Below are 15,262 nucleotides of genomic sequence, written 5' to 3' on the forward strand. Positions count from 1 at the left end.
TGGCGCTTTGTGTTCCTCCAGCACTTTATGCGATTTGCTTGAGAAAACAACTTGAGAAAACAATGCGCTGCTCAGAACGAAGGGGGACCCAGCGACCGGGGGGGGTGGGGGGGGATGGCAGGCCTGGTTCACCACTGCGAGGAGAGAGAGATATAGCCTGTTCAGTGAATTTTTGTAACTTTATCACCGTCAAAAAGGTGGCAAATCTTTGTGTACCGCCAAGGTGAGGTTTGCTGTATGATCATACCGGAGTGTGTGCAAAAACACTGTACCTGGGTACATGTGACAATAAAGTATCATTGATTAGTTGGATCATTGAACAATTAATGCTTTGCAGAGTTAATGTTTCTGAAGTGCATTTATGGACATGGCAAGCTGTGAAATTACCCAACAGAAGCAACTGCTTGTGGCGAAGCAGCAAAGAGCAGGGAAAGAGTTTAGAAATTGCAAGGAATAAAGATTGCATAGTGGTGGCTGAGAAGGAGATATCTTGTGTGTCCTCAGATTGTTTAGCAGAGATACTGTATTTAAGGGGGGATGTAATGGAGGCATCCAATATGTGATTATGATGGTGCAAATAGGGAAAAATAACATCCTCTGGCAAGTGTGATAACATTAGCGCACCAGAAGTTCAAATGCCAGTTGCATAAGTGGTTGCTATATACAGGATCCCATAGATGTGCACAGTGGCACATGCCACACAGATCTAGAGACCCAGGTGCCATCCTGACCTCGGGTGCAGCTTGTGTATACATTTCCCTTGTGACCATTGGGTTTCCTCTGAGTTTTCTAAATTGTTTCCCAAAAATGTGCGGGGTGGTAGATAAAATGGCCAATGTAAATTGCCCCTCGTGCAGATGAGTGATAGAATCTGAGTGAGATGATGAGAATATGAGGAGAAATAAACTAGATTAGTGTTGGTGGTCAGTGTTCTCAATCACAGGGAGGATGTGGAAGCTTTGGAGGCAGTGGAGACGAGGTTTGCCAGAATCTGCCTGGGTTGGGCGTGTTAGCTATAAGGAGAGGTTGGATACACTTGGATTGATTTCTTTGGAGCATCGGTAGGTGATGGAAGACCTGATAGAAGTATAAAAAAATTATGAGAGGCATTGATAGGGGAGACAGTCAAACCTTTTTTCTGCAGGGTGGAAGTGTGAAGTGGGTAAAGCTTTAAGGTGAAAGAGGCAAAGTTTAAAGGAGATGTGTGGGGCAAGTTTTTTTACATGGAGAGTGGTAGACACCTGAAACGTATTTCTGGGAATGTGGTGGAGGCGGATACATTTGGGTCATTTAATAGGCATTTAGAAAGGTTCATGGATATGGAGGAAGTGGAGAGATATGGTGATGTACCAGTGCATGAGATTAGTTTAAATGTTCTGCATGGACATTGTGGGCCAAAGTGTTCCTGTGCTGTACTGCACTATGTTCTATGCGGACTTAGTGGGTTTAAGGATTTGTTTGCATGTTCTATTTCCTTTTCTTAACCTGTTATCCTTAAAGAGAGGCAAGTTGGAAGAGTTGAAGGTCAAAAAAATCAGCTCTATGCTGATTCATTATTCTGCTTTGGCATTTAGATGAAAGCCATTACCTTGTAATAGTAGTTCTATGCGATTCATTCATGGTTATTTTGTCAGACAATTTATTTACAAGTTACAAGAAACAATTTTTTTGCATGAATTGATTATGGGCAGCAAATGACCTGTGTCTAATTGTTAAAATGTGCTGAATGCATCAAACTAATAGCATGTGCAATTTTGTAAGTAATCGGATAATATGCTGCAACCTTTCTTGCCTTGTTAGTTAATAATACAATGTGTCTGCAGACTGCTGATGGCATGCTGTTAGCACAATAACATTGTATAAACTTAACAAGATATGAACAAAGCTATTAAACCATTGGAAAGGAAAGCAGCACACCTGCTCATCCCAGTACATGATAGCAACAGGATCCATGAACTATATTAATTACTGAATCTTTGCATGTGTCATGATGTTTAGTTTAGTTTAGAGATACAGCATGGAAACAGGCCCTTTGGCCCACCGAGTCCACACCAACTGGCGATCTCCACACATTAACACTATCCTACACTAGAGACAATTTTAACATTTATACCAAGCCAAGTAACCTACAAATGTGTACGTCTTTGGAGCGGGGGAAGAAACCGAAGATCTCGGAGTAAACCCATGCAGGTTACGGGGAGAAGGTACAAACTCTGTACAGACAGCACCCATAGTCAGGATCAAACCCGGGTCTCTGGTGCTGTGAGGCGGCAACTCTACAACTACGCCACCATTAGTTCTTTGCAGTTGAATATTATTTGTTATTCATAGAATGACTGAAGCTTAGTTTTTGCAAAGAACTAATGTTGAAGAATCTTAAGGCTTAGTTCCTATTGGTTCCACATCCCATCGGACACCTTTTGACAGGAATGTTGCTCTTGTAGAACCAAAGGGAACTGAAATGTGTCCGGAACAATCCGGCGCAATATTATTACAAAAATGATCAATTTGTTATTTACAGCAAAAACTTGGTGGTTAGGCTTGGGGCTTTGCACAATATACATTCTTCTCACAGAGGGCGATGAATCTCTGCAATACTCTACTCCAGAGGGTTGTAGAAGCTGCTTGAAGCAAAGCATTTAAATAGGAAGCAAGGGTTTTGAAATGTTGGCAAATTGTAGGTCTGACAAAGAAGACGAGATGAGGCTGGGGACAGATCAGTCATGGTCTTATTGAATAACAGGGCAGGCCGGACGGGATGAGTGCCCTATTCCTGCTCTTATTGTCATGTGTGTGTTAGTGCATGGGACTTGGATCACAATCCACAGCCTACCCACACCTCAACTTGTGTGAATGTGGATAGTCCGAACCATCCCAGATTCCAGTGGCATGGTCTGAGAAAGTTCTTCCAGCAGCGAAGTATCCTCTGAAAGTAATAGCCAGCAAAGCAGTTGGAATGTCCCAATGGATTCCAGCTGTGCTATCCGCACGATATGGGAACGATCCTGCTCTCACCGAGAAAATTGAATAGTTAAATATTTTACAATATAATAAGAATTTGGAACAAAATAAAAGCATCCTTGAATAAACAAAACCCCACTATTGAAACAACAATTCAAACCTCTCAGTTAAACTGATAGTATTAGGAAAGAAGGGGACATGTATGAATGGGCAAATGTTATCATTTCAACAATGAAACTCCTTTAAATTGAAGGATAATCAATGACAATACAGGTATGTGACATGAAGAAACATACACATAGATTTCTAGTCCTTTAGGAAGCAATGAATATCAAGATTCACAAAAATTAATATCATACTTGAGAATCAGCCTCAATTGTATTAAGGGAAGATTGGGAACAAGAGCTAATGGCAAAGATCTCGAAGGATAGATGGGAAAAAATATTTGATGAATACACATAACTGTTCTATTAATGGTAGTTATTACATAGACTATATTATTCAAAAACGAGGTCAATTTTGCATTCAAATTATTACTAAGCCGATATTATTCAAAAACGAAATAAATTTTATCCAAACGTCTCTCCCAGATGCGATAAATGTTTGTTTCAAAACGCTAATATAACACACTCATTTGTTGGATGTACAAAGTTGAATAAATTTTGGAGTGATATATTTGATATATTTACAAAGATTTTCAAGTCAAGAATAGAACCCAAAACGCCGCAAAATGGGGTTAATAATTGGAAAGAAATGATACTTAAATTTTGGAAAAAAATACAACCACACCAACTGTTAAAATGTGGATTAGGAATATGATGGACATAGCACGCCTTGAAGAAATGAGACTCCGACTAATAGATAAATATGACCAATTTTTCCACTTTTTCCCCTTTCTATTGCTTTCTTTTTCTTGTTCTGCTTACTTCTTTCTTATAACATAAAACTAGAGGTTGTACATAGAATGGATTACAGTATTACATAGTTGGCACCTAAAATTAGGTGCCACTGTACTGTTTTGTGCTGTATTAAAAAAAAAAAGAAAGTAATAGCCAGCAAATCACCAATGTCCCAGCTATTCCAGCTGTCAAAACTGTGGGACCCTTTAAGAACTTCTTAAAATTTTACTAATGATTTACAATATAAATAAACAAAACAATAGAAACACAAACACTCTCAGTTAAACTGAAGTATTAAAGAAAATGAATTAAATGTTTCCCCTGAGACTCCTGCAAGGCCCCTGACAAGGTCCTGCATGGTAGGCTAGTCTGGAAAGATAGATCACATTGAATCAGAGGTGCGTAGCCAATTGTATTCAAGAAGGAAGGCGTCTAATGGTAGTTATGGAGGGTCATTTTGCTGATTGGAGGCCTGTGCCCAGCGGAGTGCCGCGGGGTTTAGTGCTGGACTTTATGTATATTAACTATTTGGATGAAAATGCCGTTAATATTATTTGTAAATCTGCAGGTGACACCAAAATTGGTGGTATAGTGACAGTGAGGAAATATATCTAAGCTTACAATAAGATCTAAATCAGTTAGGAAGGTGGGCCAAGGAATGACAAATAGAATTTAACTCTGCCAAGTGTAAAACATTGCACTTTGGTATATCAAACCAGAGCAGGACATATACATTAAATCTATTAATAGATTTACATTTTGTTGCATATTCTTTGCATGCAATGACTGCTTGAAGTCTGCGATTCATGGACATCACCAGTTGCCGGGTGTCTTCTCTGGTGATGCTCTGCCAGGGCTGTATTGCAGCCATCTTTAGATTATGCTTGTTTGGGGGCTAGTCCCCTTCAGTTTTCTCTTCAGCATATAAAAGACATGCTCAATTGGGTTCAGATCAGGTGATTGAATTGACCACTCAAGAATTGACAATTTTTTAGCTTTGAAAATACTCCTTTGTTGCTTTAGCAGTATATATGGGATGGGTTTTGTCCCGAAACGTTGCCTATTTCCTTCGCTCCATAGATGCTGTTGCACCCGCTGAGTTTCTCCAGCTTTTTTGTGTACCTTTGTATGGGATCATTGTTTTGCTGTAGAATAATCCGCCGGTCAGGGAGTTTTGAGGCATTTGTTTGATGAGCAGATAGGATGTGTCTATACATTTCAGCATTCATTATACTACTACCATCAGCAGTTGTATCATCAATGGAGATAAGTTAGCCAGTACCTTCAGCAGCCATGCATGCCCAGGACATAACACCCCCATCGCCATGTTTCACAGATGATGTGGTATGCTTTGGATCTTGGGCAGTTCCTTCTCTCCTCCATACTTTGCTCTTGCCACCACTCTGATATAAGTTGACCTTCAATGCATCTGTCCACAAGACCCTATTCCAGAAATGTAGTTGCTGTTGTAAGTACTTCTTGGAAAACTGTAACCTGGCCATCCTATTTTTGCGGCTAATCAGTGGTTTGCATCTTGCAGTGTAGCCTCTGTATTTTGTTCATGAAATCTTCTGCAGACAGTAGTCATTGACAAATCCACACATGACTCCTGAAGAGTGTTTCTGATCTGTCAGAAAGGTGTTTGGGGATTTTTCTTTATTACTAGACTAAGTGGGACCCGTTGGGCCCCATGTTCACACGGGAGGGCTAGTCCCCCAATGCAATATTCCGCCTCTCTACCAATTCCAATATTGGTGACCAGAGTGGGGAGAGGGGGGCTTTCTGGAGTGCTAGTATGGGTGTTTTTGGGGGCAAAGGGACTGGTTTCCAGGGCTAGTATGGACATTGTGGGCCGAATGGATTCTTGGGCTGATAGCGCAGTCACTCAGGCCTGGTGGGCTGGCAGTTCAGTCACTCAGGCCTGGTGGGTTGGCAGCTCAGTCACTCAGGCCTGGTGGGCTGGCAGCTCAGTCACTCAGGCCCGGTGGGCTGGCAGCTCAGAAACTGCCAGATATTCTGCCCAAAACTGGTGAGAGACTCTGTGAGAGAGGAGGGGGAGAGGGTGGAGAATCAATTTTAGAAATGTTTCATCTTTTTCTGCAGATCACAGCAATGAAGGAGGAAACTGGATCTCACAAGGAGTCAATGAAGGGAGGGAGAAAATACTGGGCTGAGGGTTTAATACCTGCAGGGGAAATACTTACTGATGGGCTGAAGGGAATTCTCCTGGGCTAGTACAGGCCCGATGGGCCGAAGAAGCTCTTAAAAAAAATTGGAGTAAAATCGCAGTGAAAAGCAATTTTTCTGGACTTTTCCTGGCCTTTTGTGCCAAAATGCTGCTCCTGTACTAATATGAGATTTTGGGCAAAAGGGACTGGTTTCTTGGCTAATAGCGGCCTTATGGGCCGAAATTAGTGGTTTCAGGCAACCAAACAACTCATTTAATTTCATTTCCATTTCAATTTCAAGCACAGGGCAGGCGAAACAGCTCATTGCATTTTCATTTCATTTCCATTGCCATTGCAGTTTCAAGCATAGGGCAGGCCAAACAGCTTATTGCATTTTCATTTAATTTCCATTGCCATTGCAGTTTCAAGCACAGGGCAGGCCAAACAACTCATTTCATTTTCATTAAGGGCTAACAAATCATTTTTTGCAAGTGCATTGCAGACTCACAGTTCAGTGGATTCACAGCTTAGAATGAGAGTCATGGCCTCTCCGTCGTGATTTTGCAAAATGACTGAGTCATGTCCAGGCATTCGGGGTTTTATACACTCATTACTTTTTTATTTTTCATCAATGGGAAAAGTCTCAGGGCCTGCTCAGCGGAGGAGGGACTGTGAGTAAGATGGCCAAAAATAATAGCAATATATTGTAGCATTTTTTCTAAAATCAATATACAGCGCAGACAGGAAGTGATTAAGATGAGACATTTAATTATATATAGATAGAGAGAATTCTTCTGTCATCAGCTGTGGAGGTCTTCCTTGGCCTGCCAGTCCCTTTGTGATTAGTAAGCTCACCAATGCTCTCTTTCTTCTCTATGATGTTCCAAACAATTGATTTTGGTAAGCCTAAGGTTTGGCTGATGTCTCTAACAGTTTTATTCTTGTTTCTCAGTCTCATAATGGATTCTTTGACTTTCATTGGAACAACTTTGGTCCTCGTGTTGATAAACACCAATAAACGTTTCCAAAGGTTATGGAAAGACTGGAGGAAAGACTAGGTGCCATGAGCTCCCTTATACCTGCATTAAGGAGGCAATTATACCTGAGCAATTACAAACACCTGTAAAGCCATGTGTCCCCAAACTTTATGGTGCCCTGAAATCGGAGGACAATTGATAAACACAACTGTAATTTCTACATGGTGAAACCAAAATATATAAAAACGGCCTTTAAATAAAATCTGACAATGCGCACTTTAACCTCATGTGATTTTTTCTATTACAAATCGCAGATTGTGGAGTAAGGCAAATAAATAAATGATGGGTCTTTGTCCCAAACATTATGGAGGGCATTGTACAGAAATCTGTTTGGAACATAACTCTATATTGATTTGTTTGTGTTATATATTACCTATGTGTATTGTTCTTAAGGCCTGTTATGTTGCTGCAAGTAAGAATTTTATTGTTTCATTATTGGTACACATTACTCTTGAGTTGACTCTCCAGACGCTGTCATTTGCCAGTGAGATAACATCATAGATTTGTTGACTTTGCATTTGAAAAATACAAAACATTGCAGGTTAAATGTTGCTCTACACATAGTATTTGTCAACTGGTTGATCAGGGGCATGGCTTAATTGACTGTTGGTCTTTTGCGGGGGGGCTTATTTCTGGTGGGGTTTGTTCGACCTCACTGTGAATAAATCATTCATGTGGTATCAGAAAGTTCTTGCTGTGGAGTGAGTTTAGCTTTGTGTATGCAGTCAGCAGCAAGTTAATAACACTGACTATTAACTGCATTTTTCTGAGGACTCAGGGGCCAAACGCTTTTCCAGAGTTGTTTAACTACAATCTGACCGGAATGATGTTTACATAAAGGAGAAGAATGTAGAACATGAAACAAAACAACACAGGAACGGGGCTTTTGGGCCACAAAGTTTGCACAGAACATGATGCCAAGTTCAACTGATCTCATCTACCTGTACATGATCCATATCCCTCTCTTCCCTGCACATCTATGTGTCTATCTGAATGTCTCTTAAACACCACTATTGTATCTACCTCCACCACCACCTCTGGCAATGCATTCCAGGCCCCCACCTGTAAAAAAACTTGCCCTGCACATTTATATTTAACTTTCCCCCTCTCACCTTATTGCTATGCCCTCTAGTGTTGGGCATTTCTAAAAGGTCATGACTGTCTACTCTATCTATTCCTCTCATAATTTTATATACTTTTATCAATTCTCCCCCTCAACTTCTGATGTTCCAGAGGAAATAATCCAAGTTTATTCAACCGCTCACTGTAGCTGAAACCCTCTAATCCAGATAGCATTCCAATAAACCTCCTCTGCACTCCACATTTTACTTATAATGGAGTGACCGGAATTGCATGCAATACTCCAAATGCGGCCTAACCAAAGTCCTATAGAGCTGCATCATTTAAGAGATGAACCATAGTAAATTAATCTGAGGCATCAGTTCTCTATTTAAATATAGGATCCAATCTTCAAAGCAGGACACTGCAGAGTTACTCCAGCATTTTGTGTCTATTTTCAGTTCAAAACAGGACAGTTGGTAATCCGGGCCACTGATGAGTATTCTCTCTTTACTCATAATCATGTGAGAATATCTGACTGTGGATTGTATCCAGTTATCAGATAACTAGCTACCTGTGAGTTTTGTAGGGAAATAGTCAAAGGAGGGAATCAAAGTGCAAATCTTTAATTCTAATCAAGATAGGGGTCAGAAGACATGAGGTATGTTGAACTAGACCATTGCCAAATAAGACAGATAGCCAAAGTTATCTCAAGACAGCATCTGAGGACAAAGGAACAAGTGTTGATATTACAGGTTGTAGATCCTTGCCACTGTCATGTGTATTTGACCTAAAATGTTAACTCTACAAATACTGCTTAACCTTCTGAGTATTTCTGCTATTTTCTGTTTTAATGTCATACTTCCAGCTTTTTATTTTTTATTATCTTAAGATAGGTGCAGTTTACTTCAGAATTTTGGGAAAATTTGATTATTTTGACCAATAGTCTGAATAATCTAATCTATAATATAGTACAGTAATTAGTCCACCACCGGAGGTGGAAATGCATGTTTAATTAATTCTGTTAGCATAAGGAATCATATAGAATACTCAAAGTACAGAGAGATTGCTACGATATTTCTGTTTGCACATTTAACAATTGAGCAATAAAGCCGTCAGATAATTTGTATTTGAGTTTCTCTCAAAGTGCCGATCAATCCAGCTTCCAAAGACAGCAGTAATATAGACAGGGAGATTGAAATATCCAGTCGATTTAATATCGCACTTCATTGTTCTAGTTCCAGGTCACATTATCATAGACCTTGATATTGGGCATTAAAGACAGGCTCCTGATTATAACAGACAAAAGATCCAATTATCCGAGGAACCAGTCAAATGAACCCGAGAGACTAACTAGGGCAGACCGGAGATTTGAAACAGATGCTATTAAAACCCTTCAATTATCTTATGGTTTTGTAGTCATTCATAAGCCAGCTATTTGACTTGATGGTTAAAAAGGCAGTGCACAAGGGATATGTTCACTTTTTTTAGAGGGAACTGAAAGTGGCTGATGGACTATATCACATTGTCCCAAGTTAATGACATATTAATGGTTCTTCACATGATTTTCACAATCATGTTTAATGATGTATAATATGTTGGTGAACAAAAACGATTGTTCCATTTGCTTTTATGATACCAGGGTCGGGCTGCATCTCTGGAGAACATGGATAGGTGACGTTTCGGTTGGGACCCTTCTTCAGACTCTAAGCAGGCAAGGTAGAACTCCCGCTGTTAATTGGTACCAGGTTTTATGGCTGAGATGTATAGATGGGCTGGCACAGTAACGAATACAGGTCTCAGCATTTTACGGGACCAGAAGTGACACTTGCATAGGAAACACATCAAGATAACCTCACTTAAATCTGATTTTGACTAAATTTATGAAAAGTAGAAGAAAAGTTACCATTCATGCTAAGTCAGTAGTCTCAAACCAAATACTAAAATTAATGCTTATTTTGCTCTTTATGGTGGTTATAATCTTGCAATCATCTGTGACAATGCGATAGCATTGGTCATTCTGAAAATGATGTTCACAAATTAATTTTATGCGATTTGCTGAAATTGTTTTGTGGCATTCAATATATGAAGTTGTTTAGGCAAGTGTTTTTGGAAATATTTGCATGCTGGAACGAATGAATGAATTGTAAACAAAAATAATCCATAGGAAATGCAGCATTATCATTTTGAATACATTGTGTTGAATGTTTAGGTTCCCAACCAGTTGCTTATTAACCATCCCGAGCAGGAGTTCAAACTACTGTAGATCTGACTTGAAAGTGCACTACATACAAAATGACAGGAAATAAATTTATTCTGAGAAAAATTAATTTCTGTTGTTGCTAATAATATCATGGGAGCGTGGGACTGCAACAATCTTAGATAATAATTGCCATTATCAAAACAATTGTTCCACTTGCTGACAGTCCACTCATCCGTTAACCATTTTCACTGGTTGGATACCAATTATTTTTTGACGTACCTACATTTTATTGGTGGTTCAAGGTTCTGAAGATACATCAGCATGCTACAGTTAGTGTGCAGTCCCTTCCGCTATCTTCCACTATTTGAAGTAGTTAAGATGGAAAATGACATGATTGCAGTGGTCCGGACACTAAAACTTCTGAATGTCTTACTGGAAAGAATTTTAAAAGCATTACATAGGAACCAACATCCAAAAAATAACATCAGATCAGAGCTTTCAATCACTCCTCATACGGTTAACCCAATCATCCCTGGGATCATTCTCGTAAGCCTCCACTGCACCCTCTCCAAACACCAGCACGTCCTTAGAAGGAAGTAAATCAAAGGAGCATTACTCAATGGGAGGAGACAAAGACTGCGACTTTGGATAGGAATGGGTTGAAGCTCATGGCCCACAGGTCATCTTAAAGAGAGCTGAAGGGTGAAAAACACGCTGTTCCTAGAAGAAGGAGGTTGATAAAGCCAGAAAACTGGATTTCGCTCAAAGGTTAGAGAGTGCTGCGAAATTTAGTGATTGGCTAGAGAAACAAAAAGATGCAAAGTCTTGGTAGGTTGCTTCAAGTCCAATCTGAAACAATGTGTTTATCTGGGCAGTCCTACATTTATACCATGGTGAGGAGGCAGATGGGGCTGTGTCAGATTGGAGGACAATGCTCTTTGTCCTTGGATCTTCAGGGGACAAGTGGATAACAATGGCCTGAGACACTGTGGCTTGGTTGGATGGTGAAAGTCTATGGCAGTGAGGAAGAGGGGTTGGATGATTAGTGTTTGATATTTGGCAAATGGTATTAGCACCACTCTATTCAACAGACCACATGGTCCTGTACTGTAAGGGAAAATATCATCTTCTTCAACATTAATGGATTTAATCATTATATGTCTTTTTTCTTCCACTGTTGTTTGCAAGCTAAGTCCCCAATCAGGATAGCATGGGTTCCAAGTTAAAAACGTTATTTCTAACTTCTCCCTATTGCATACATCATTGATGTTAATTCTGCAGTAATTCCCCAACCACTGCAATTTCAAGCTCTCCCATGTAGATTTCTTCTGTACATTCAGTCATATCCCTGATTCATATCCCCACTGCTCCCCACCAATCCCTTTCACACAAAATCTAGTGAAAGGAGGCTTTGAGAAAGGCACGTGGATATACAGAGATTGGATGGATATGGATCACAGAGGAGATTAGGCAGGCAGAGGAAATTACTTTAACTTAGCATCACGTTCAGCATGGACATTGTGGACTGAATTGCTCCTCTGCTCTACTGAACTGTTCTGTGCTCTAATGCTCAAAAGGAACAACTACACCATTAATTAAAAAAAAAGCAAAGTACACTGTACCAGAAATGAGGAAATGAAGGCATTTAAGGCAAGAAGTTCTCATCGGATCAGCAAGCATCTGTATAGTCTTCAGACCTGAATTGTGAACTGACTAATGTATCTGTTGACAGAAAGAACTGAAGATGTTGGAATATTGAGCAAAACTCTAAGTGCTGTAGGAGCTCAGTGGAGGAAATGGACACACAGCATCAGTGGAGGAAATGGACAGATGACATTTCTAATCATGACCATTCTTCCACAGATGTTGCCTGACCTGCTGAGTTGCTCCAGAACTTTGTGTTTAACTTATCTATGTACCTTATGAGAAGTTATTACCTGTTGGAATTAACATTTCTGTGCACAGAAAGCCCATGAATAACAATGGCCTGAGGCACTGCTTGGTTAGATGGTGGGAGTTAGATGGGTGTTTTTCTGCTGGGCAAACAACATTTATTCCTTGATGTACCTCGAGTTAATGCTTACCTGCAATGTATCTCAGCTGCTATCACTGTCACTGTAGCAGGTTCCATTTTGCATGTATTCTCGTTGCCTGGCAGCTTGCAACAATGGCTTAAGTAACCAAAAATGAATGTGGAAATTTCTGCTAAATTAACAGGAGGGTATTCAATGCATTTATATCGAATTATTCAGTCCAGTATTAAAAGAGTTCCATTAACTAACCAATTTTAAATAGTTAATGATTCTGTCAGAAGAGTGCAGTCACCAACTCACATAATCGTCATCTTATAATATGATCTTTTCGAACAACCTCTTGTCCAAGATAATTGGTGCTTCATCCTGTCAGGGCTTTAAACACGGCAGTTAAGCACATTTTTAATCGACATTCATCAAATAATTATTATTTTTGCAAATAGCTCTTGAGAATAATTGGGAGGATTCTTCCTGGTCTTTGGGTTTTATACACAGAGTTTTGTTTCCTTCTAGTGTAGATTTATTTTCTCTTCAATTACCAGAAGAGGTATATTCTCATTTTACCTTCACAGTAATTTTGGCTATAGTTTATGAACAGTGGCATCAGAAATAGGTATATTCATGTCTTTGGGGCCCTGGTTATGTCAAGTGGGATGACGAGCAAAGTGAATTTTGTGCACTGCACTCGACAATTATTTTGTCAGTTTCACAGCAAAATAAAGTGAGCAAAGGCTTACTTGCTGATGTTCAAATAAAGGTATGAATAACTATTTACTTTCTGTTCCTACAAAAACCAGACCTTAACACAAAAGATGCCAAACCAATTCATGAAATGAACACCATATCGACGTGTTGGGTGGTTTGGGCAAGTTGGACCGAAGAGCCTGTTTCCACATTGTATGACTATGACAAAAAAACTGCAGATTCTGGAAATCTGAAAGAAAGATAAATGCCCGAGCTTCATTAGGGGCAGAAGCAGAGTTAAAATTTCACATCAAAGACTCGTTGTCAGAACTGGGAAAGAAAGAAAACACGGCAGTTTGCAAATTTTAGCTTTATGTTGCAAAAAAACAGGATGGATCAGCCAAAGGCAATATCTCTGACACGGTGAGGCTAAGGTTGCCACGGGGCATCTCTTTGTCTCATCCATCTCTCCCCCCTTTCTGTACAACTTAAAACTTTCTCTTCCAGTTCGGTCAAAGCATCTCCCACCTGAAAAAGTATTCCAGTGTCTCTTTCCACAGATGCTGACTGACTTGTTGAGTGCTTTATTTCAGCATTTCCTATTTTTATCACTGCTCAGCATCACAGCAGAACCAAACTGGTTGTTAAAATTTCAAATCGTGGGTCTGCCATTGACTCGGACTTAAATTCAATTGTAGCAGTTGACATCTTCACGGAGTTATTTCATTTTGCCCTATGTTGTGTGAGGTGCCAAGTCCCAGATTATCACAATAAGACTTTTGTGTTAAAGCATACAAATATAAAGTATTTTGTGTGTGTGTGTGTGTGTGCATGTGCATGTGCATGTGTTTTCTGTCAAACTGTCAAATTAGGTGGGCTGTTGTTTTGAAAAACCTTGCATTTAGATGCCATTATCATAACCTCAGGATTTCTCAAATCACTTACTGCCGATTAACAGCTTTTTGAAATGCAGTCAAAAAGCTGTAATGTTGTTAAAATTGGAAATGTTGGTCGTGTTGTAACATTGCACAAAGCAATTTTGCACTGAGGTAATATCAGCAATTTATTTTTTGGAAAGATTAACTTGAACAAATATATTCATGTCTCGTCCAAGAAAATGGAAGCCTAATATTCCATTTTATTTATGAAGGCACAAGGCAATATAATTTTGAAAGAGAGGAACACCGCTTTTAGGGAACAAAAAAAGGCATTACAGAGCACCTGGACAGTAATAACAGCAGGCAGGTGTGGCAGGGGATCCAGTATTGGGACTTTACAAGCTCTCTTTGCATTTGATAGCATCACAGCAACTTGGTCCACAGCAGCCTAACCCTCAAGATAGAGGAGCTGGGTCTTTTGTGGCTATGGTTGATGGGTATTTGAGTGTCCAAAATGGTCATCCTCCTTGGATACCCAGTCTGATGAAGTAAAAACAAATCCCTGGCGTAACAACAGATATTCATAACATACTTTTAGTTTAGTTTAGAGATACAGGCCCTTCAGCCCACCGAGTCTGCGCCGACTACCGATCCCCATAGACTAACACTATCCGACACACTGGGGACAATTTACTGAAGCCATTTAGCCTACAAACCTGTACGTCTTTGGAATGTGGGAGGAAACTGGAGCTCCTGGAGAAAACCCACGCGGTCACGGGGAGAACGTACAAACTACGTACAGACTGCACCCATAGTCAGGATCAAACCCGGGTCTCTGGCGTTGTCTGTCAGCAACTCTACCGCTGCGCCACCATGGCACCCCATTGTGTATATAAAACCTGCATCCTTGTAGCTGAATGAAGAACTGTTCAAGAGATTTCGATCAATCGAGACATACTGGTGTATTATTGTTGCATGTACTGAGATACAGTGAAAAACCGTTATCCAGCTAAACCATACTATATGAGGATAATCAAGCCATGTTGAACACTATCCGTCACACTGCACAACATGTTAGTGTAAAGAGAACCACACTCTACCGCTGCGCCACCATCAGAGTGTGTAAAATCTCGTCTTTAACCTGCTCTTCAAATGGAGCGCAATTTACTGAAGCCATTTAGCCTACAAACCTGTACGTCTTTGGAATGTGGGAGGAAACTGGAGCTCCTGGAGAAAACCCACGCGGTCACGGGGAGAACGTACAAACTACGTACAGACTGCATAGTGTTACATATACAGAGAAACGTTCAAGTGCAGATACAAAAAAAAGTACATTGGCT

At 40.1% G+C, this 15,262-nt stretch overlaps 1 protein-coding gene across 7 annotated transcripts in view; it reads left to right on the top strand.

Moving 5' to 3' along the window:
• tafa5a (TAFA chemokine like family member 5a) overlaps nt 1–15,262 on the top strand; it is a 599,853-nt gene that overhangs the window by 564,996 nt on the left and 19,595 nt on the right. For 2 of the 7 annotated variants that reach the window (XM_055653039.1, XM_055653043.1), the window contains exon 4: nt 9,767–9,843. The exons of the other annotated variants lie outside the window; for them this stretch is intronic. In XM_055653039.1, coding sequence (XP_055509014.1) covers nt 9,767–9,802 — 36 coding nt within the window. In that variant the 3' untranslated portion in view covers nt 9,803–9,843. The remainder of the gene's footprint in view (nt 1–9,766; nt 9,844–15,262) is intronic. 7 annotated transcript variants of the gene reach the window in all.

The sequence above is a fragment of the Leucoraja erinacea genome, chromosome 22, assembly GCF_028641065.1.
Source record: "Leucoraja erinacea ecotype New England chromosome 22, Leri_hhj_1, whole genome shotgun sequence".
In the NCBI taxonomy this organism is placed as follows: domain Eukaryota; kingdom Metazoa; phylum Chordata; class Chondrichthyes; order Rajiformes; family Rajidae; genus Leucoraja; species Leucoraja erinaceus.